General features: G+C 36.8%; 1 protein-coding gene across 1 annotated transcript in view; it reads left to right on the top strand.

Annotated features, from left to right (window-relative positions):
• The window catches only part of ABCA13 (ATP binding cassette subfamily A member 13), a gene marked incomplete at both ends in the record, with an annotated part of 453,164 nt that overhangs the window by 433,201 nt on the left and 3,314 nt on the right, over positions 1 to 16,649 (top strand). Inside the window, one exon of the mRNA XM_080920446.1 lies at positions 16,399 to 16,504. Within this exon, the coding sequence (XP_080776572.1) occupies positions 16,399 to 16,504 (106 nt within the window). The remainder of the gene's footprint in view (positions 1 to 16,398; positions 16,505 to 16,649) is intronic.

Consider the following 16,649-nt stretch of genomic DNA (forward strand, 5'->3'; position numbering starts at 1 on the left):
TAATAGCATGAGACATCTTTTCATCCTCTAGTGTTTCCCAAAATTTCTTTTTTAGTGTTTTTGTTTTTATTGGAGTGGCCTTTCACTTCCTTAGTGCAGCTAATTCTAATTTCTTTTGAGAGGGGCTAGTGTGAATGGGATTGTTGCTCTGATATTTTTCTTAGTGTGTTTTTTATTAGTATATAGGAAAGCTACTGATTTTTCTATGTCCTTTTTTTTGTTTTGTTTATATATATATAATGTCCTACCATTGTGGTTAATGTGGTTATCAGCTTTATAAGTTTTTCTAGGAGTTTTACCTTAATGTACAGAACTATGTTATCTATACAAAGGATATTTTTGACTTCTTTTAATACTTTTATGTCTTGTACTTCATTCTTTTTTTTTTTTTTTTTTTTTTTTTTTTTTTTTTTTTTTTGGTTCACCTAGGACTTTGGCATATTGGACGGAAATAACATACAAACCCTTATCATGTTTCTGGTTTTAGTGGGAATACTATCAGTTTTTCTGTGTTTAACAAGATGGCAGCTATAGGTATGCAATAATGTAGTCCTTTATCATCTTGAGATATGATCAGTTCCAAGATTCTTTATGGCTTTCCTTATGAAGGGATATTAGATTTTGTCAAAGGCTTTTCTGTATTCACTAGAGGATCATGTGATTTCTCTTATAAAGTTCACTTATATGGGGAATTACATTTACTGACTTATGTATGTTAAAACCACTATTGTACATTTAAAATGAAGCCAACTCAGTTGTGATGGATGATCTTTTGGTGTGACCCTGAGTTCAATTTGCAAGCATCTTATTGAGTCCTTTTGCATTCATGTCCATTAGGGCGAGTGCTCTACAATGTGTGCATGTGCATATGTGAGTGTGTGTGTGTGTGTGTGTGTGTGTGTGTGCATGTATGTGCATGCATGTGCGTTTGAGTGTGTGTGGATGTGCATGTAGATGTGTGCATATATATGCACATGTGTGTGTGTATGTGTGTGTCTACCTGCTTACTATTTACTTGGTTAAGCTATAATTGTAATGCTGACTTGCAAACAATTTTAAAAACATTTTTTTTTATAAAACTTTAGAAGCATTGCTTGTAATTTTGTAAAGTTCTGGTAGAATTTAGCAGAGACTCCCACTGAACCTGGGCTCCTTTCAGTTGTTCGAATTCCTTCTTACTGGTACTTCAATCTTGTTGATAGTTATGAATTTATTTTTATTTTATTATTATTTATTTATTTTATATCTAGCAAATGTTGATTTGACTTTAGTGTGCCATACACTTTTAGAAACTCATTTCATTTATATTATAATACTTGGATGACTACAACTTTTAGAGATATATTCTTATGATGTTGGAAACTTCATTTCTATTATTATCTCTCGCTTATTATTTTAATCTTACTAATTTAGAATGTTTTCTTGGTTAATTCAGCTAAGAATTTGTTAGTAGTTTAAAGTTTTTCAAAGAACTAGCTCTGTTTCATATTTTTAAAAAACTTGTTTCATTTCTATTTCATCGATTTATGCCCTGATCTGTCAACTTACTCACACATCTACTCCCCATTTGCTTGTCTGTCTGTCTGTTTGCCTGTCATCCATCATCGTCTACCTGACCTTCTACCTTTCCCTTCTTTTGTTGCCAACAGTTTGGATTTAGTCTGTTCTCACTTTTCTAAGGCTGTTAGACATATCATTGAAAAAGTAAATTTGACATCCATTCGACTTTGTAAAACATGTTTTTAGAGGTGTCATCTTCCCTTTTTGGACTGTCTTTACTGCATCACGTGGGTTTGCTATGTATTGTTTTCATTTTCATTCTGTTCTTGGAACTTTCAAATTTATTTCTTGATTGCCTCAGTGAGTTATCCAATAGTGTATTATTTAGTCTCTAGAACGTTGGGTATTTTCTGTGGTTCCTCTATTGTTGCTTTATGAGCATACAGAGTACAAGAAGTTATTTCAGTTTTGTTTGTATTCATTAAGACAAGGTTTCTCTCCTATTTTGAGATAAATGTTATGGTAACTAAGCTTATAGAGAACTTGTATTGTGTAATGTTTAGGTAGAATGTTCTATTGATATTAGTTAAGTCTCTTTGATCTGTGGATCAGAATAGTGACAACTGCTTGCTTACCAGTTCCAATTGCTTGAAATATTCTTATCTATCCTTTTACACTAGGGTAGTCTGTATCTGCAGAGGCTGAATACATTTCTTAGATGTGGAAAAATGAATAGTTCTCGGTTTTGTTTGTTTGTTTTTTGTTTTTGTATATTTTATTTTGGAAGTTTAACCAATTAATATCTTATTACCATTGGTAGGTACATATCAATTCCTATCATTTTGTTGATTTTGTAGTGTTAAGCATTTCTTATTGCTCAGCAAACACATTAAGAATGTTTTTTGTAACTTCTTGAGTTTATGATTCCCTAGCATTTGAATACTAATTTTGTAATCAACATTAACTTTGTAATTTCATTCAGCTGTTTCTGTTCCCTTTGATTTCATTTGGGCCTTTATTCATATCGCTTTTAAAATTCATTCATGCCGAATTGCTCTTGTGCTTGAATGGTCTGGAATTTCATCTGGCTTGCTCTCATTGGTAGCCATTATTATTAGATGAATAAATTATGAATGAAGTTATTTTTTCTATGCATTCTATACTGGAAGGTGCCCATCGAGAGATTTTTGTTGGGTGAGTATTTCTGGCGGAGTTCTGTTCAGATTTAGTTTGCATCAGTGCCATGCAGCAGGGGCTGAAAGTGATCAGCACAACTGTTTATCTTCTGACCTCAGGAGGCAAGATTTGCATGTTGCTTTGGGGAAAAGCTAGCAAGGGGAATCTTTTGACTTAATGAGTTTGTATATATGCAAGCATTGTGCTTGTGGTTCAAAGGTCAGCGGATCACAAACCTCTTGCTTTCCCAGTTGAGATGTACACAGGATTTAAAAAGCATAGAGGAAGTTTGCACAGACAGTAAGAGGTTCTGAGACCTCTAAGCTGTCCGGACAGCTTGGAACTTGGGACACAAGTGTGCCTGTGAGGTTTTCAGTCCTTCAGACCACTAAATTTGACAGTGGCTCTGCAAACAGAGAACAGGACAGCATGCAGGGGAAGTTGAGACATCTCCCTTGTCTGGACAGATTGAGTATAGAGTGGCGGCAGAATGCAGCAGGGGGAGTGGGCTGCAAGACCTAGAGTCTGTGCTTCCGGAGTGAGTGGGGCTGTATATACTAGAGGTAGGGACTGATTAGATCTATTAAGTTATGTTGGGGATAGTGCCTCAGGAGTGTGTTGTGGGAACAGGAGTCTACAAAGTCTCTTACCTGCCCAGATAAGATGCAAACATAGAGCAGCAGATGCCCACAGTAGAGACAGAAGGTTCCGAGAAATATAACCTGTGCTATGGAGTTAGTTATGGAGAATGGGAGCATATAGGATTCAGATACCTAAAAACTCTCCAGCCTGAGCTGAATATATGGAGAGATTGAACACTCACAGGGAGGAGCAAACCCTAGGACCTTTAGCCTATTAGCCTTGCTGGGAACCATGCTATAAATGTATGCTGTGGGGTTAGAAATCCTGAAGATTTCTTACATGTCTGGCTGTTATGAGTGTGCAGAACAGCCAGAATTTTTCTTTTCTTGATACTTATGCAACACTTTCTGAAGATATGTGAACAAAGGCCTATGTGCCCCCAGTGGGCTTCTGATGACAGAATCAGAAACGTATCCCTCCCAACTTTTATATTGAATCAATGCATTTATTTTGGTTTCTTACAGGGATATAGGTAAGCCATTAACATATAAAAACACTCAAAAGCTGCTGCTTTACCAAAAATCCGATTGCAGCCCAGTGATAAGACACAAAAGCTGTGTGCCTGGGGTACCCCGTGTGGCTGGTTTGCAGGGTGCTTAGCTGGTCTGAAAATCTCCTTTATCCGTCCAAGTTTTACCACTTGTTTAACCTCAGTGAAGGTGAATTTTCTTCTCTAGCTTCCCAAATATTATGAACCTTCCTCCTCCATTCAGGAAGTAATGTTCTGATGAAGAAGAAGTGCCTATACAAAGTTGGATATGAATTTGGAACCACATGTGTGTGACATATGAAACTGGGTTCTTTTATGTAGCATATGTTAGGGTTCATCCATGACATAGCATGTACCATTCATTTGTTTTAGCTCATCGCTGAATAGTATTCTTTTATGAGATTTTGGTGGGGACAGGTTTTTGTTGTGTTTTCTATGTATTTAGGTTCATATTTGAATTTCTAAAAATAAAATGTTATTCAGATGGGATGCATCATTTTGGATTCTAGTTACTAGTGTATTACGGTTTTGACATTCTCACAATTACCTGTTATGTTCTGATTGTTCATAATTTTAGCTACCCTAGTGGAAGTGGAATTTCATTTGAATTTCTATTTTTCTCATGACTGATGCTCCTAAACAATTTTCCATGCACATTGACACATATTATCTTTTAAAATAATTTTTCTTAATCATGTGAATGAACTCCTGTGTGCACATGAGTGTGGGTGTCTGTAGACAGCAGAAGAAGGCATCAGATCTTATGGAGATAGTTACAGGCAGGTTTTGAGCAGCTTAATGGAGGTGCTGGGAATTCATCTCACACCTTATTTGAGTTTATTTGCTTATTTTTTCTATTTTTGCACAGATGCTATGATTCCATAATTCAACAGTAATTTCTCTATCATTTCCAACAATACTATAGATATAAATCACTTTAAATATGAAGTCCATCAAATCAAAGGTTTAGTTTCTAGGATAAGTCTTTGAAACCTGTCCTGATAGTTTCTGCTAGTTGTCTCCTTGGGTTCTCTCTGGAAAACTAGATGACCCATTATTATCCTATTTTTTCTGATGGGACTATCAGTCTCTTACTTGCCTTTTACCATATTCCCACTGTTATGAAGATCCCTCTTCTCTGCCCTTCTATATGCACTGTTGCAATGGACACTGTTCTTTGGGGAAGATGAAGCTCTATCTTTGCTTTATGCCCTGTCTTTCCTTCATGGCAAAATATCTGAGATGTATCTTTTAAAGAAGAAATGATGGTAATATCATGATCCTTCCACTTCAGACATTCTGTGTTCTTTGGAGATGTTCATAGGCTGCTTTTCAAAGAGTAGAATCCCAGCATTGATAAGGTCAAGTAAGTAGTAGTCTCCAGATTATCAGCATCTCTGTGTAATTCAGAGTCTCTATTGTATGAGATAGAGTTGGGTAGACAAAGATTTCACCTCTCATCTATACTAAGTACCAAAGTATGTCACTGAATGATAGGGGCTGGGTAATAAATGCTTTATTCTGCCTTTCTTGGAAGATAGTCTTAGGAGCTAGGATAAAAGAGCCTGCATTCTTGGACACAATAGTGTGAAGCAGAATTTTTTTTCTTGAGATAGGAAATGTGAAGATTGTGGTGGGTCATGTTTCAAATGTAGTGGGCTACTGCTGACTACTGTCTTGTAGCAGATGCTTTGAAATGCTATTTTATTTTTGCTTTCTTTGTTTAGAAGGACAGTTTCTACACCTTTTTAATGACTACTTTGAAAGACGTTTTACCAGTTTTCTGGAGAATGGGTCTCAGACTATTCACACCCTCCTGCTAGAAATCTATTTGCCTCTTTGCCAAAACATATGTCTATAGTTGTTTTATATTGGTATCATACCTATACCCAAAGAGACTATGTCCACCCAGTGTTCAGGCCAGGTCATTGAGAAATGCCATTTGATTCTTCTTTTCTTTTCTTTTTTTTCTAAGCAAGATGTTTATAGTATTTTATTCATTCAAATCTGTGACCGGATTCACACCAGGTTTCCTGTTTCAAGGGTTCTGCATTTCTGGTGGGTGGGTGGTCTGTATGAACTGCTCTGACTTGGTGGTTGGATGGTGTGCTTTGAGTGTGTGTTTCCTGCTGAGAAGCTGGGTCAGTTAAGAACTATTGGAGTTTGGTAATTTGCTCCTTAAAAATAATGAGGGTGGAATGGAAGGATGAAGTAATTGGAAAGCTCTGGGCTTTTTATCTACCTGTGCCTGACACATGTCCTTCCTCTCTGATGATGTAACATCGTTATCTTTGTGGTGAGTAGGAAAAGTTCTTACCACAAATGAACCAGAGGCTAGCACAGTCTACCTTAAGCAACAAGAGCACAGCTGTTTGCGATGAGACAATGAAGGCTTTGGTTCATTACTTTAAAAAAAAAAAGAGCTGTTGGTAGTATCTTGATGTAATGATCTATGGTGTCCTAATGTGTGTTGGTGGGGTTATACAAGATCTATGAAGAATGCCTAGATAATGTCAGCTCCTGTTTGGTTGTTTAGTTATTTATTCTCACATCATTACAACCTTTTCAAACAGTACTAGCCTAGTTATTAAAATAGTATTTTAGTAACTTATAAATTCTTCTAACCTCAAATGTCAGAATTTTAACTTCATAGATAACCATTGTGTTACACGCCAACTTTCTGTTTTAAAGTGAAAGAAAAAAGTTCTTGCTAAGGTCAAGAAATTAGAAAAGTGATTTGTAATATTGTCAACTCTAAAGATATCTTTTATCTATCAGGATTCTGAGGTGTCTCTGAAGTAAAGAAAACTGGCCAGAGACTACCATTAGCACTAAATATAAGATACCAATAAGGACAGAATCTTTTCTTACCTTACCATTCTAAAAGTAAAATGACCAAGGTGGTCATGAGGTAGACAAAAACTGACTATAGTAGAGATGAGGTCATTTCCTTTTCTGTCTTGACTTGGCACTGACATCATGTTTTTAAATTATCTCCTTTGCTTGCTATGAAAAATAAAAATGAAAGGAATTACATTTTGCTGTTTAACCAAGAAGAAACATTGTTTCCCTTCTATTATACTAAATCATAACAGGGAATTTTCTTCATTCTGTGCTTTATTAAACACTAAGGTATGCACAGGGATGTTAGGGACAGTAGCAGGGAAACCCATGTTCTTGTTTTTTTGTTTTGTTTTTTTTTTTTTTTTTGAGAATTTCAAAAAAATGTGTTTTTGTCATTTAACCTCTAACCCCTGACTCTCCCCAGATTCACTTCATGTTTCCCACCTGCCCAGCTTTCTATCCTTTCCATTTTTTATTTTTAACCAATCAAGATCCAAATAGTACTGCTCAAATTCTTGGATATATGATGGAAGCATGATTGGCTTACCCAGGGCTAGATGCTTAAAACACCCCTTGGTTCTGTGCTCTGTTTGTTTTTGGCCTGTTATTTATAAATACCTTCTACTATATGATTCTGCAACCGTCAGTTTCTCTGCCAGCCTGTTCTGGAATGATAAACTGAGACTCACTGAAACTGAACCAAAACAAATCATTCCTCTTTTATGTTGTACCAGGTATCTGTTTTCTAGATGCTAAGATGAATTGTCTTTGAGAGGTGTGTTAATGTGACTAGATCTTTCTTTTATTGGGAAGCCTTTTTGTCTACTCATATAATCTTGTCTTTATATTCAGAAGCTTACTGAGGCTCTTTTTAAAGACATTCTCTTTTTCAGAAGGTATGCTGTGCCTCCTGGAAAACACTATTTTGTTTTTTTCATTATAATTTGATAAGTGTCAGGGGCTCCTTTATATTAAAGTCTTGAATATATAGCCCCCATGATCATCCTTATTTGCATTTGGGACTACTGGGAAATTTTCCAAGCTCACCTCAAGGAAAGTTGAATAACTAAGGCACGTTAGAAGAAATGATGTGCTTGTGGTGTGAGACCTAGTTTGTCTCAGTGCTGCAGGAAATCAGATGAGTGAAAACAGGAATGACCTTAGAACTGTTCATCTTCTGTCTGTGGACAATGGTGCACAGGTATCTGTAAAGAATAAAATGAACATACTATTGTCACAGGGGTCATTTAAAGAATGGAGGAGTCCTAGCCACTAGAAGACATCCTGCTGTGAGCTGGGATTTTTTTATTGTTGTTGAATTTATGAATATTGAAATTGTGAGACTTTCTTTTCCTTTGAACTGTGTGAGCTAAACAAGTTTTTTTTTGTTTTGATTTTTTAGCACCAAATGAGATTTCATTCCATGTTTGTGTTATAGAGCTAAAGATGGTGAATTATAAAATCCTGAGGGTTTAAATAGAATGACATGTGCTTGGCACCTCATTTAAGACAGATAAAGTCAGAACTATCTTCTGTTCTCTCTACTGGTTCCTTACCTCTCTGGATGAAGACTGTCTTAGCTACTGTTCTATTGCTGCTAAGAGACACCATGGCCAAGCAACTTACAAAAGATAACATGTAATGTGTAGGGTTGCTTAGAGTTTCAAAGGGCGAGTCAGTGACCATAATGGCATGGATTGTTCAGTTATGTGGGGCATGATGCTGGAGCAGTAGCTGAGTAGCTGAGAGTTGACATTTGATCCACAAATAGGAGGAAGAAAGAGGCGACACTGGGTCTGGCATGGCCTTTTGAAAATATGTGACATACCTCTTCCAACAAGGCCACATCACATAATCCTTCCCAAGATATTCCATGAACTAGGGGCCAACAATTCAAATATATGCGCTTGTGGGGACCATTCTTATTCACACCACCACAAAGAGTCACATAAAAACTGGGATAATTTTGTCAAGTGCTTTCTCCACATTTATTGAGATGATCATGTGGTTTTTTTTCCTTTGTCTTTGTTTATATGGTAGATAACGTTGATGGATTTTTGGTAGTTAAAAATCATTTTGTTTAATCTTTACATACCAAAATCCTTGACTATTTCCATGTTATGTTTTGTTTTACATATACTTTATGATCTTTGTAAGTAGTAAGATTTCAATGCATATTATCAAACCTTTAAAAAAATCAAGTACTATGAAAAATATATTCATATATATTTGCGCTAAAATGCTTTTAATAATCTGTATGTATCTCTGTTTTTTTTTTAAATAAAGTAAAAAAAAAGAAGAAAACTGGGATAATGATGAGGGGATTTCTAGGCAGGTTTATCAGCCTCATGCCACCTAGACACATATGTATTTGTTACCTACTCGACGTTAAACCACTTCTTTTAGAATCACCCATTAGTCTGACTTCCTTTGTCAACAAATCAGGGAGAGGACTAAAAGTTTTCATCTGGCAGACACCAAGCTATGAGTAAGTAGGATGTAGTATAGTGAGACAAGAAAGTTATAAATGTGGTGACTTGGTCTGAAGTATCTGTGTTCCTATATACCCTGGGACTACTCTCATACAGGTGACAGATAGGCGCTCATATAAGAACTCAGGAACATGGTACCCTATGCTCTCTGAGCTTTTATTACATCATGAATTGGAAAACACCATTTTTAAATGTTTTTAAAAGGTATTTTATATTCCAATTATTTTGTTGGAAAATACATCAATGGGTGTGTGTGTGTGTGTGTGTTTGTGTGTGTGTGTGTGTGTGTGTGTGTGTGTGTGTGTGAATGTTGGTTTAGATTTCTTATGAATCAGATATTAGAGTTCAATTTCATATAAAGAGAAATCTAACACAAAATTTAAATACTTATTACTTTCAGATATTAGATTTTATACCTAGAAGTTTTTGCCTGCAAATTTTAGAAGATATATTTAAAAGCCAGAATGGCAATGCACTTACAGAATTTAGCACATTAATGCTTCTGTTACATTTTAGAAAGAGTATATATTTCTTCATAATTGTGGTGGTGGGATGAGCTCTTTGGTGATCGGCTGCAGGTGAAGAGTAACTAATGGTCACAGAACATTCAAATGGTATTCTAGCGTTAAACTTGTGCTTGTTGAATATATGCTTGCACAACAGATACTCTTCTGAGTCTATAATTTTCCAGTTTATAGTTTATGTAACTGTGAGCATATTTCATTTAAAAAGTCCCTGTGGATATATATTTTAATTGTTGAGAATAGTATCAACATATTTTCATGAACCATTTAATTTTATCTTTTACTGAATATATTTTATTTATATTTCAAATGGTATACCCTTTCCCGGTTCCCCCTTCATAATCCCCATCCCATACCCTTCCTCCTGCTTCTATGAGGGTGCCCCCCACCCCTCCTGCCTCTCTGCCCTGGTATTTTCTTACACTGGGGCATTGAGCCTTTGCACAACCAAGGACTTCTCTTTCCGTTGATGTTCAACAAGACTATCTTCTGCTATGTATGCAGCTGGAGCCATGGGTCCTTCCATATGTACTCTTTGGATAGTAGTTCAGTCCCTGGGAGTGCTGGTTGATTGGTATTGTTGTTCTTATGGGGTTGCAAACCCCTTTGGCTCCTTGCATCCTTTCTCTAACTCTTCCACTGGGGACCCAGTTCTCAGTTCAATGGTTGGCTGTGAGCATCCACCTCCATATTTGTCAAAGCCTCTCAGGAGAAGCTATGTCAGGCTCCTGCCAGCATGTACTTCTTGGCATCAGCAATATTGTCTAGGTTTTGTAGCTGTGTGTGGGCTGGATCTCCAGGTGGGGCAGTCCCTGGATGGCCTTTCCTTCAGTCTCTGCTTCAAACTTCGTCTTCATATTTCCTCCTGTAAATATTTTTCTTATTCATTTTAAAAAGAACTGAAGCACTTTGGTCTTCCTTCTTCTTGAGCTTCCTATGTTCTGCGAATCTGAGCTTTTGGGGCTAATATCCAGTTATCAGTGAGTGCATACCATGGGTGTTTTTTTATGTTTGGGTTACCTAATTCAGGAATGTGTTTTCTAGTTCCATCCATTTGACTAAGAATTTCATGAAGTCATTGTTCTTAATAGCTGAGTAGTATTCCATTGTGTAAATATACCACATTTTCTTTATCCATTCTTCTGTTGAAGGACATCTGGGTTCTTTCCAGCTTCTAGCTAATATAAATAAGGTTCTTATGAGCATAGTGGAACATGTGTCCTTAATGAAGCCACACACCTATGGTCACTTGATCTTTGACGAAGAAGCTAAAACCACCCAGTTATAAAAAGACAGCATTTTCAACAAATGGTGCTGGTCCAACTGGCAGTCAGCATGTAAAAGAATGCAAATCATTCCAATAATATCATCCTATACAAAGTTTAAGTCCAAGTCAATCAAGGACCTCCACATAAAACTAGATACCCTAAACTAATAGAAGTGGGGAAGAGCCTTGGACACATGGGCACTGGAGATTTTTTTCTGAACAGAACACCAATGGCTTATGCTCTAAGACCAAGAATTGACAAACTGGACCTCATAAAAATGCAATGCTTCTGTAAGGCAAAGGACACTGTCATTAGGACAAAATGGCAAACAAAAGAATGGGAAAAATGTATTTTCCAATTCTACATTAGATAGATGGCTAATTAATATCCAATATATACAAAGAACACAAGAAATTAGACTCCAGAGAATCAAATAAAAAATGGGGGACAGAGCTAAACAAAGAATTCTCAACTGAGGAATATCAAATAACTGAGAGGCACCTAAAGAAATGCTCAATATCCTTAGTCATCAGGGAAATACAAATCCAAACAACCCTGAGATTCCACCTCACACCAGTCAGTAGGGCTAAGATCAAAACCTCAGTTGACAGAAGATACTGGCTAGGATGTGGAGAAAGAGGAACACTTCTCCATTGTTGGTGGGATTGCAAGATGGTACAAGTACTCTGGAAATCAGTCTTGCAGTTCCTCACAAAATTGGACATAATGAGGACCCAGCTATACCATTCCTGGGCATATACCCAAAATATTTAATTTTAATTTGAGCTAAAATATTTTTCAAATGGACTATGGAGCTAAGAAGTATAAAAGGTCAGGGCTTCAGCTCTGACTTGTGGGGTCATTTCAGTTAGTACCTGCTCACTCATTCTACTTTTTGGTGTCTGTTGGTGCCAGAAACTTCATTGTGTTCTTGTGCTTTTACTGCTTCTGTTTTAGTACTCTTAAATATATTACAATCAGTAAACATTGTATCACAAAAAACTTTTACACATAACTTTGCCTGCTGACATCACTGTTCACTTCTTCTTGTGATTGCTGCTATACAAATGACAGTGCATAATGGACAATCCTGATGTGTTGGGTCAATAAGTTGTGTATGTCAACATGCGATGCACTGGCTCTGACTGTGCTAAAAATTTTCAGTCTTTGAATGTAGTTAGTAATCAAATAAATACTCCAGGTAATTTAGATTATTGGCACAACAAGGCAGAGATGAGAAAGTAGACCTAAATTAAATAGTTAGATATGTCATAAGTTAGTTTAATGATTTTCAAAGATTTTCTTAATAGTAAATATATATTCTTTGATAATTTTATGTATTGCTGACTAATCTAGACAAAGCCATGGATATTATCTTTCTACCAAAGGGATATATTCTCTTGAAAACATTTTTTAAGAACTAATTTTTTTTTTATTTTTCTCTAGCAAAGCTACAATGTGTTACTTCAAATAAACTGTAACATTGAAAGAATTCAAAATATTAATATGTTTATAGAGAATTTATTAGACAGAATTTGGGATTTAGCACAAATTTAAAAAAAAATACCTTAAAAATATACCACTAAAGGCTGTAAACAAAATATACTTATAAAGGCTATAAACTATATTAGTGATAAAAGTGGTCAAAGTGTGTGTTTTCCCTTCACTACTCCCTACCAGCACACAATCTGTGTTTATATTGTCTTGTCTGCATTCACGGAACTTTCCCAAGTAAGTTTTGGGCTTCTCAATGTGAAATACAGTGATGTTTCATTCTGGCATAATCCTGCATAGAGCCAAAATTACACTCTTTACTTATTTACTTACACAGTGCCAAAAGCAGCTCCAAAGGACTCCCAGGGAAGAATCAATTGTGTCCTCAAACAACCTATTAAGCAGTGTCTCTTCTTGGTCTCATCTCTAGATGAGACGGCTGAGCTTGGAAGTCTCACTGAACATTTTAAGGTCATGCATTTTGTGGGAGGAATGCAGGCTATCAGTATCCAGCATTTTTATCAGAAAGTCTTTGTAATGGTCTCAGAATATCTAAAAACATATTGCCCCTCAACATCCCCCTTCTAGGAATCAATGCTGTGCCCAGTCATGGCTGGGAGCCTACTACATATAGAAGCTTCAAAGTTCCTGTGACCCATCTCTTGACCTTGAGAAGTCCCTACAAGCATTTGAGGGATCTCATCATGAAAATGCCCATACATTCTGGAGTCTTGATGAAGGCAGTGTTGGGTACTCGGTGTAAATCAGAAACTCAGCTTTTCTTCTACTCCTATGGAGCAGACTAGACATTGATATGGATCCCCTAATGGATCTAGTGTATTAGTGTAGAATTTCTAGAACTGCCTAAATAGGAGTGTTACAGAACTCATCTCTATATGGGTCCATGTGTGTTTACCCATGTTCAGTGGCATCTCAGCCATGAGTAAAAGAGAAGCCATCAGCCACAAGGGATGGAAGCTTTGTTCCATAGTAATTGGAGGGGTTCTAGGTATAAAGATTGCAACTCACTATAGAGCTCTTTGATGGGTGGAAAACCCACACTTCAAGGATAGGGATCAGATTGCTGTCAATAGAGCACTAACAGCCACTAAAGAAACAACACTTTAAATAAATGTTTTATTATTAACAGCAAAAGTCTCAAGTGACAATGACAGAAAAGCAGCACACAGTAACATGCAAAGACCATCATAGCTACCAGAATTGATGGTAACTTTTAATAATATTTTATATGTTACATGTAGTTGGAGATCTAGAGATTAAAGTCCTAGATAGTCCTCAACAAACTTGACCATTCTTGGGTTTCAGCATGCTTTCACCATGGAATTCAGAAATTCCATAAAGGAAGAGGGCACCAAGAATTCAGAGCTTGATTCTTAACTCCAACATGGTATGGCCTCCTGAAACTCCTTCCACAAGATTCCCTGGAGACTTAATTCCCAGGTCCTAAGGTTTCTGCTTCAGAATCAGTCTCCCATTAATTGCTGGCAGAGGGAATTATTCTTGTCTTAGCTACAAAATTCTGCATTTGTAGTCACAACCACAGTGGCTTTAATGGCTCTAGGTTTTTGTTCTGCTGTTATCAAGGGTTCAAATTTATTTTATTTTAATCCCACATGACAATCTGTTTTACCCTTAAAGATTATCAATCCTGAGCTGGTGATAATTAGTACATCTAATTTATACTGTTTGATATCTACCTACTCTATTATTAGGAAAAGCACACAAGTTCCCAGTTGGATGGTCACAAAGGCAGGAGATGGCAGAACAGAATACTGGACACACATCTCATCTCACTGTTGCGAAATGGTTTTGTGCACTGTGAATGCAAATACTAATTTCTGGGAGATCTGTGTATACTCTGGATTTTATTATTTTCTTCATTATAAAGTATTTTCTGTCAATGTCTTATAAAACATTGCTTTTCTTCAACTCTGGTTGGTTAATGAAGATTTATCCAATAGTGAGGCAAAAGAGAGGAGGCAGAATTTCTCTCTGGACCTGTTGAGAGGGATCTGTGGTTAAAACCAGAATGTAAGAGATTCCACAGGAGCAAGTTGCCATGAGGATGCAAATGGCAAGCAAGACCAAGGCAGTGGGTCATGTGGCTGGAAATTAGGCTGGGAAAATAGAATAGCCCAGAACCTGCCCAGCTTAGTTTTTGAAGCTTGTAGTAATATACCAGGCTTCCATGTCATTATGTTTGGAAGATAAAGGGGCAATAGAAAAATCCCCCTCAAATCACACTACAGTTCACAAGGCTTATCAGTATTCCCTCTAACAAGTCCTTGTAATCTTTTTTTTCTTACATCCTTGAAATCTTAAGTCACCTGTCCTTATCACACAGACTCAAGGGATAAAAATATAAGTTGACTATGGTCAGTTTTTTTTCTAGGTAAATTTAAATAAATGTACAAGTAATAATGATCATACGAATTGGCCATACCGTTTTTCATTCTTTAAGTTAATTTAATTAAATTTGTAGCATGAAGTACTGTGCTAGATAGTGCTGGATACTATGTTCTATACCTGAAACTGATATCACACTACACAAAGCTCATACAAATTTCAATAATCTGGCTGTCAAGATATCTCAGTGGTTACAGGTACTGGACAACCCTGTCAACCCAAGTTTGGAACGATTAGGAAGCTCACTAACTCTGGGTACAACCAATAACTAGTACATTTCTAAATAGCATAGTACCAAACTGCCTTCTAACTGGGCCTCTCTCTCTCTACCAATGGATTAGTATGATTCTCAGAACTCGTAAGAGAAGACTCGTTGCACAGTGAATAGGAGTTAATGAAGAAACACACAGCTCACTAAAATGCCAAGAATATATATCAACTGAGTGCTCAACCATAAACAACACATCTGTATCAACCTCCCCAAAGCTCAGGAACCATCATAAAATGGAGGAAAGACTGGAGCATCTTCTGAACATGACCACACCACTGCAGCTATGACATCATGGCACCTGTGATCACCCTCACAAGCCTTGCACAAGATCACCCTACTGACATTTTCTCATCGAGGGGATATGAGTGTTTGAGTGTCTTTCCAAATCAAGATCTGTGGACAAATGATGGATTCTTGAGGAGAGAAAGTTAGTTTTCTGTTAGACCAAACACTAGTGTCTGGCTACAAACCCAGGACTATATTGGCTACCATAAATTGAATTTAATGGGTTATTAGGAACTTGAAGCTGGTGTGGAGAGGAATGTAGGAGGAACAGAGTTATGGAAATAAATATGACCAAAATATAGTGAAGGAAATTGTCAAAGACAAAGACAGTTATTAAAACCAGAAGAATTTTGAAAGCCTACTACCTTCTTGAAGATTACTGTATGAGATTAGTGTGGTTTCGCACTTACTGCCGTTCCTGAGATAACAGTGAAGGAATCTAACCAGCTCTGCAGTGTTATCTGTGAGGATGTAGGAGCCATTAAGAGATTCTCCACCCACCAGAGATGACTTAATCCTGGAAAATCGTTTTGCATAACCGACAAACAAGTCCTTCGATCAATTATGTATTCCCTTTTCATCTTTTCCCAGTCACCTTTTAGTCACTGCAGGCCTGGAAGTAACAATCCTGGAAATAAACTTCCCAGGCTGGTCTCCAGGGCAACCTCTGACTTCCTCTAACTCATCACTCTGTTTTTCCAACTTGCATTTTTCCCTTAGCTTTTTTTAATGGGCTATGTGCCGATTTCTGGATTTGCTGATTTGTTTTTAAGTTAAGCCAATGTTCTGGTCAGTGTTAACAAGTGAGAGCAACTGTGTTATGGACTTAAAGTCAACTTCTCCACATTATGTCTTTGGGAATCTAAATACCCCGGCAGTTTAAAGGAGGTACTAACTTTCTCTGAGTCTGTACGAATTACCGGATAACACTCTCACTGAAAGTCAATATATAACCTAATGCTACCCATATTTTTATTTGACTCAGGTTTGGCAATGGTTACACAGTCAAAGTTTGGCTCCATAAGGAAGGAAGTCAGCCTAGTGCAGTTTATGACTGCTTGAAGCTCCATTTCCCAGAAATCCAGTTGAAGGTAGGTTGTGTGACTTTTTCAGAAAATTCATGAGTAGGTATGTATTCACTTCAGATAAGGTATTAATGACAAGCTAATGAAAGAATACCACTTGGGATTAGCTTAATGAATCAGTGGGGTTATTGGGGTTACATATAAGAGTGTG

The sequence above is a fragment of the Micromys minutus genome (assembly GCF_963924665.1).
Source record: "Micromys minutus genome assembly, chromosome: 1".
In the NCBI taxonomy this organism is placed as follows: domain Eukaryota; kingdom Metazoa; phylum Chordata; class Mammalia; order Rodentia; family Muridae; genus Micromys; species Micromys minutus.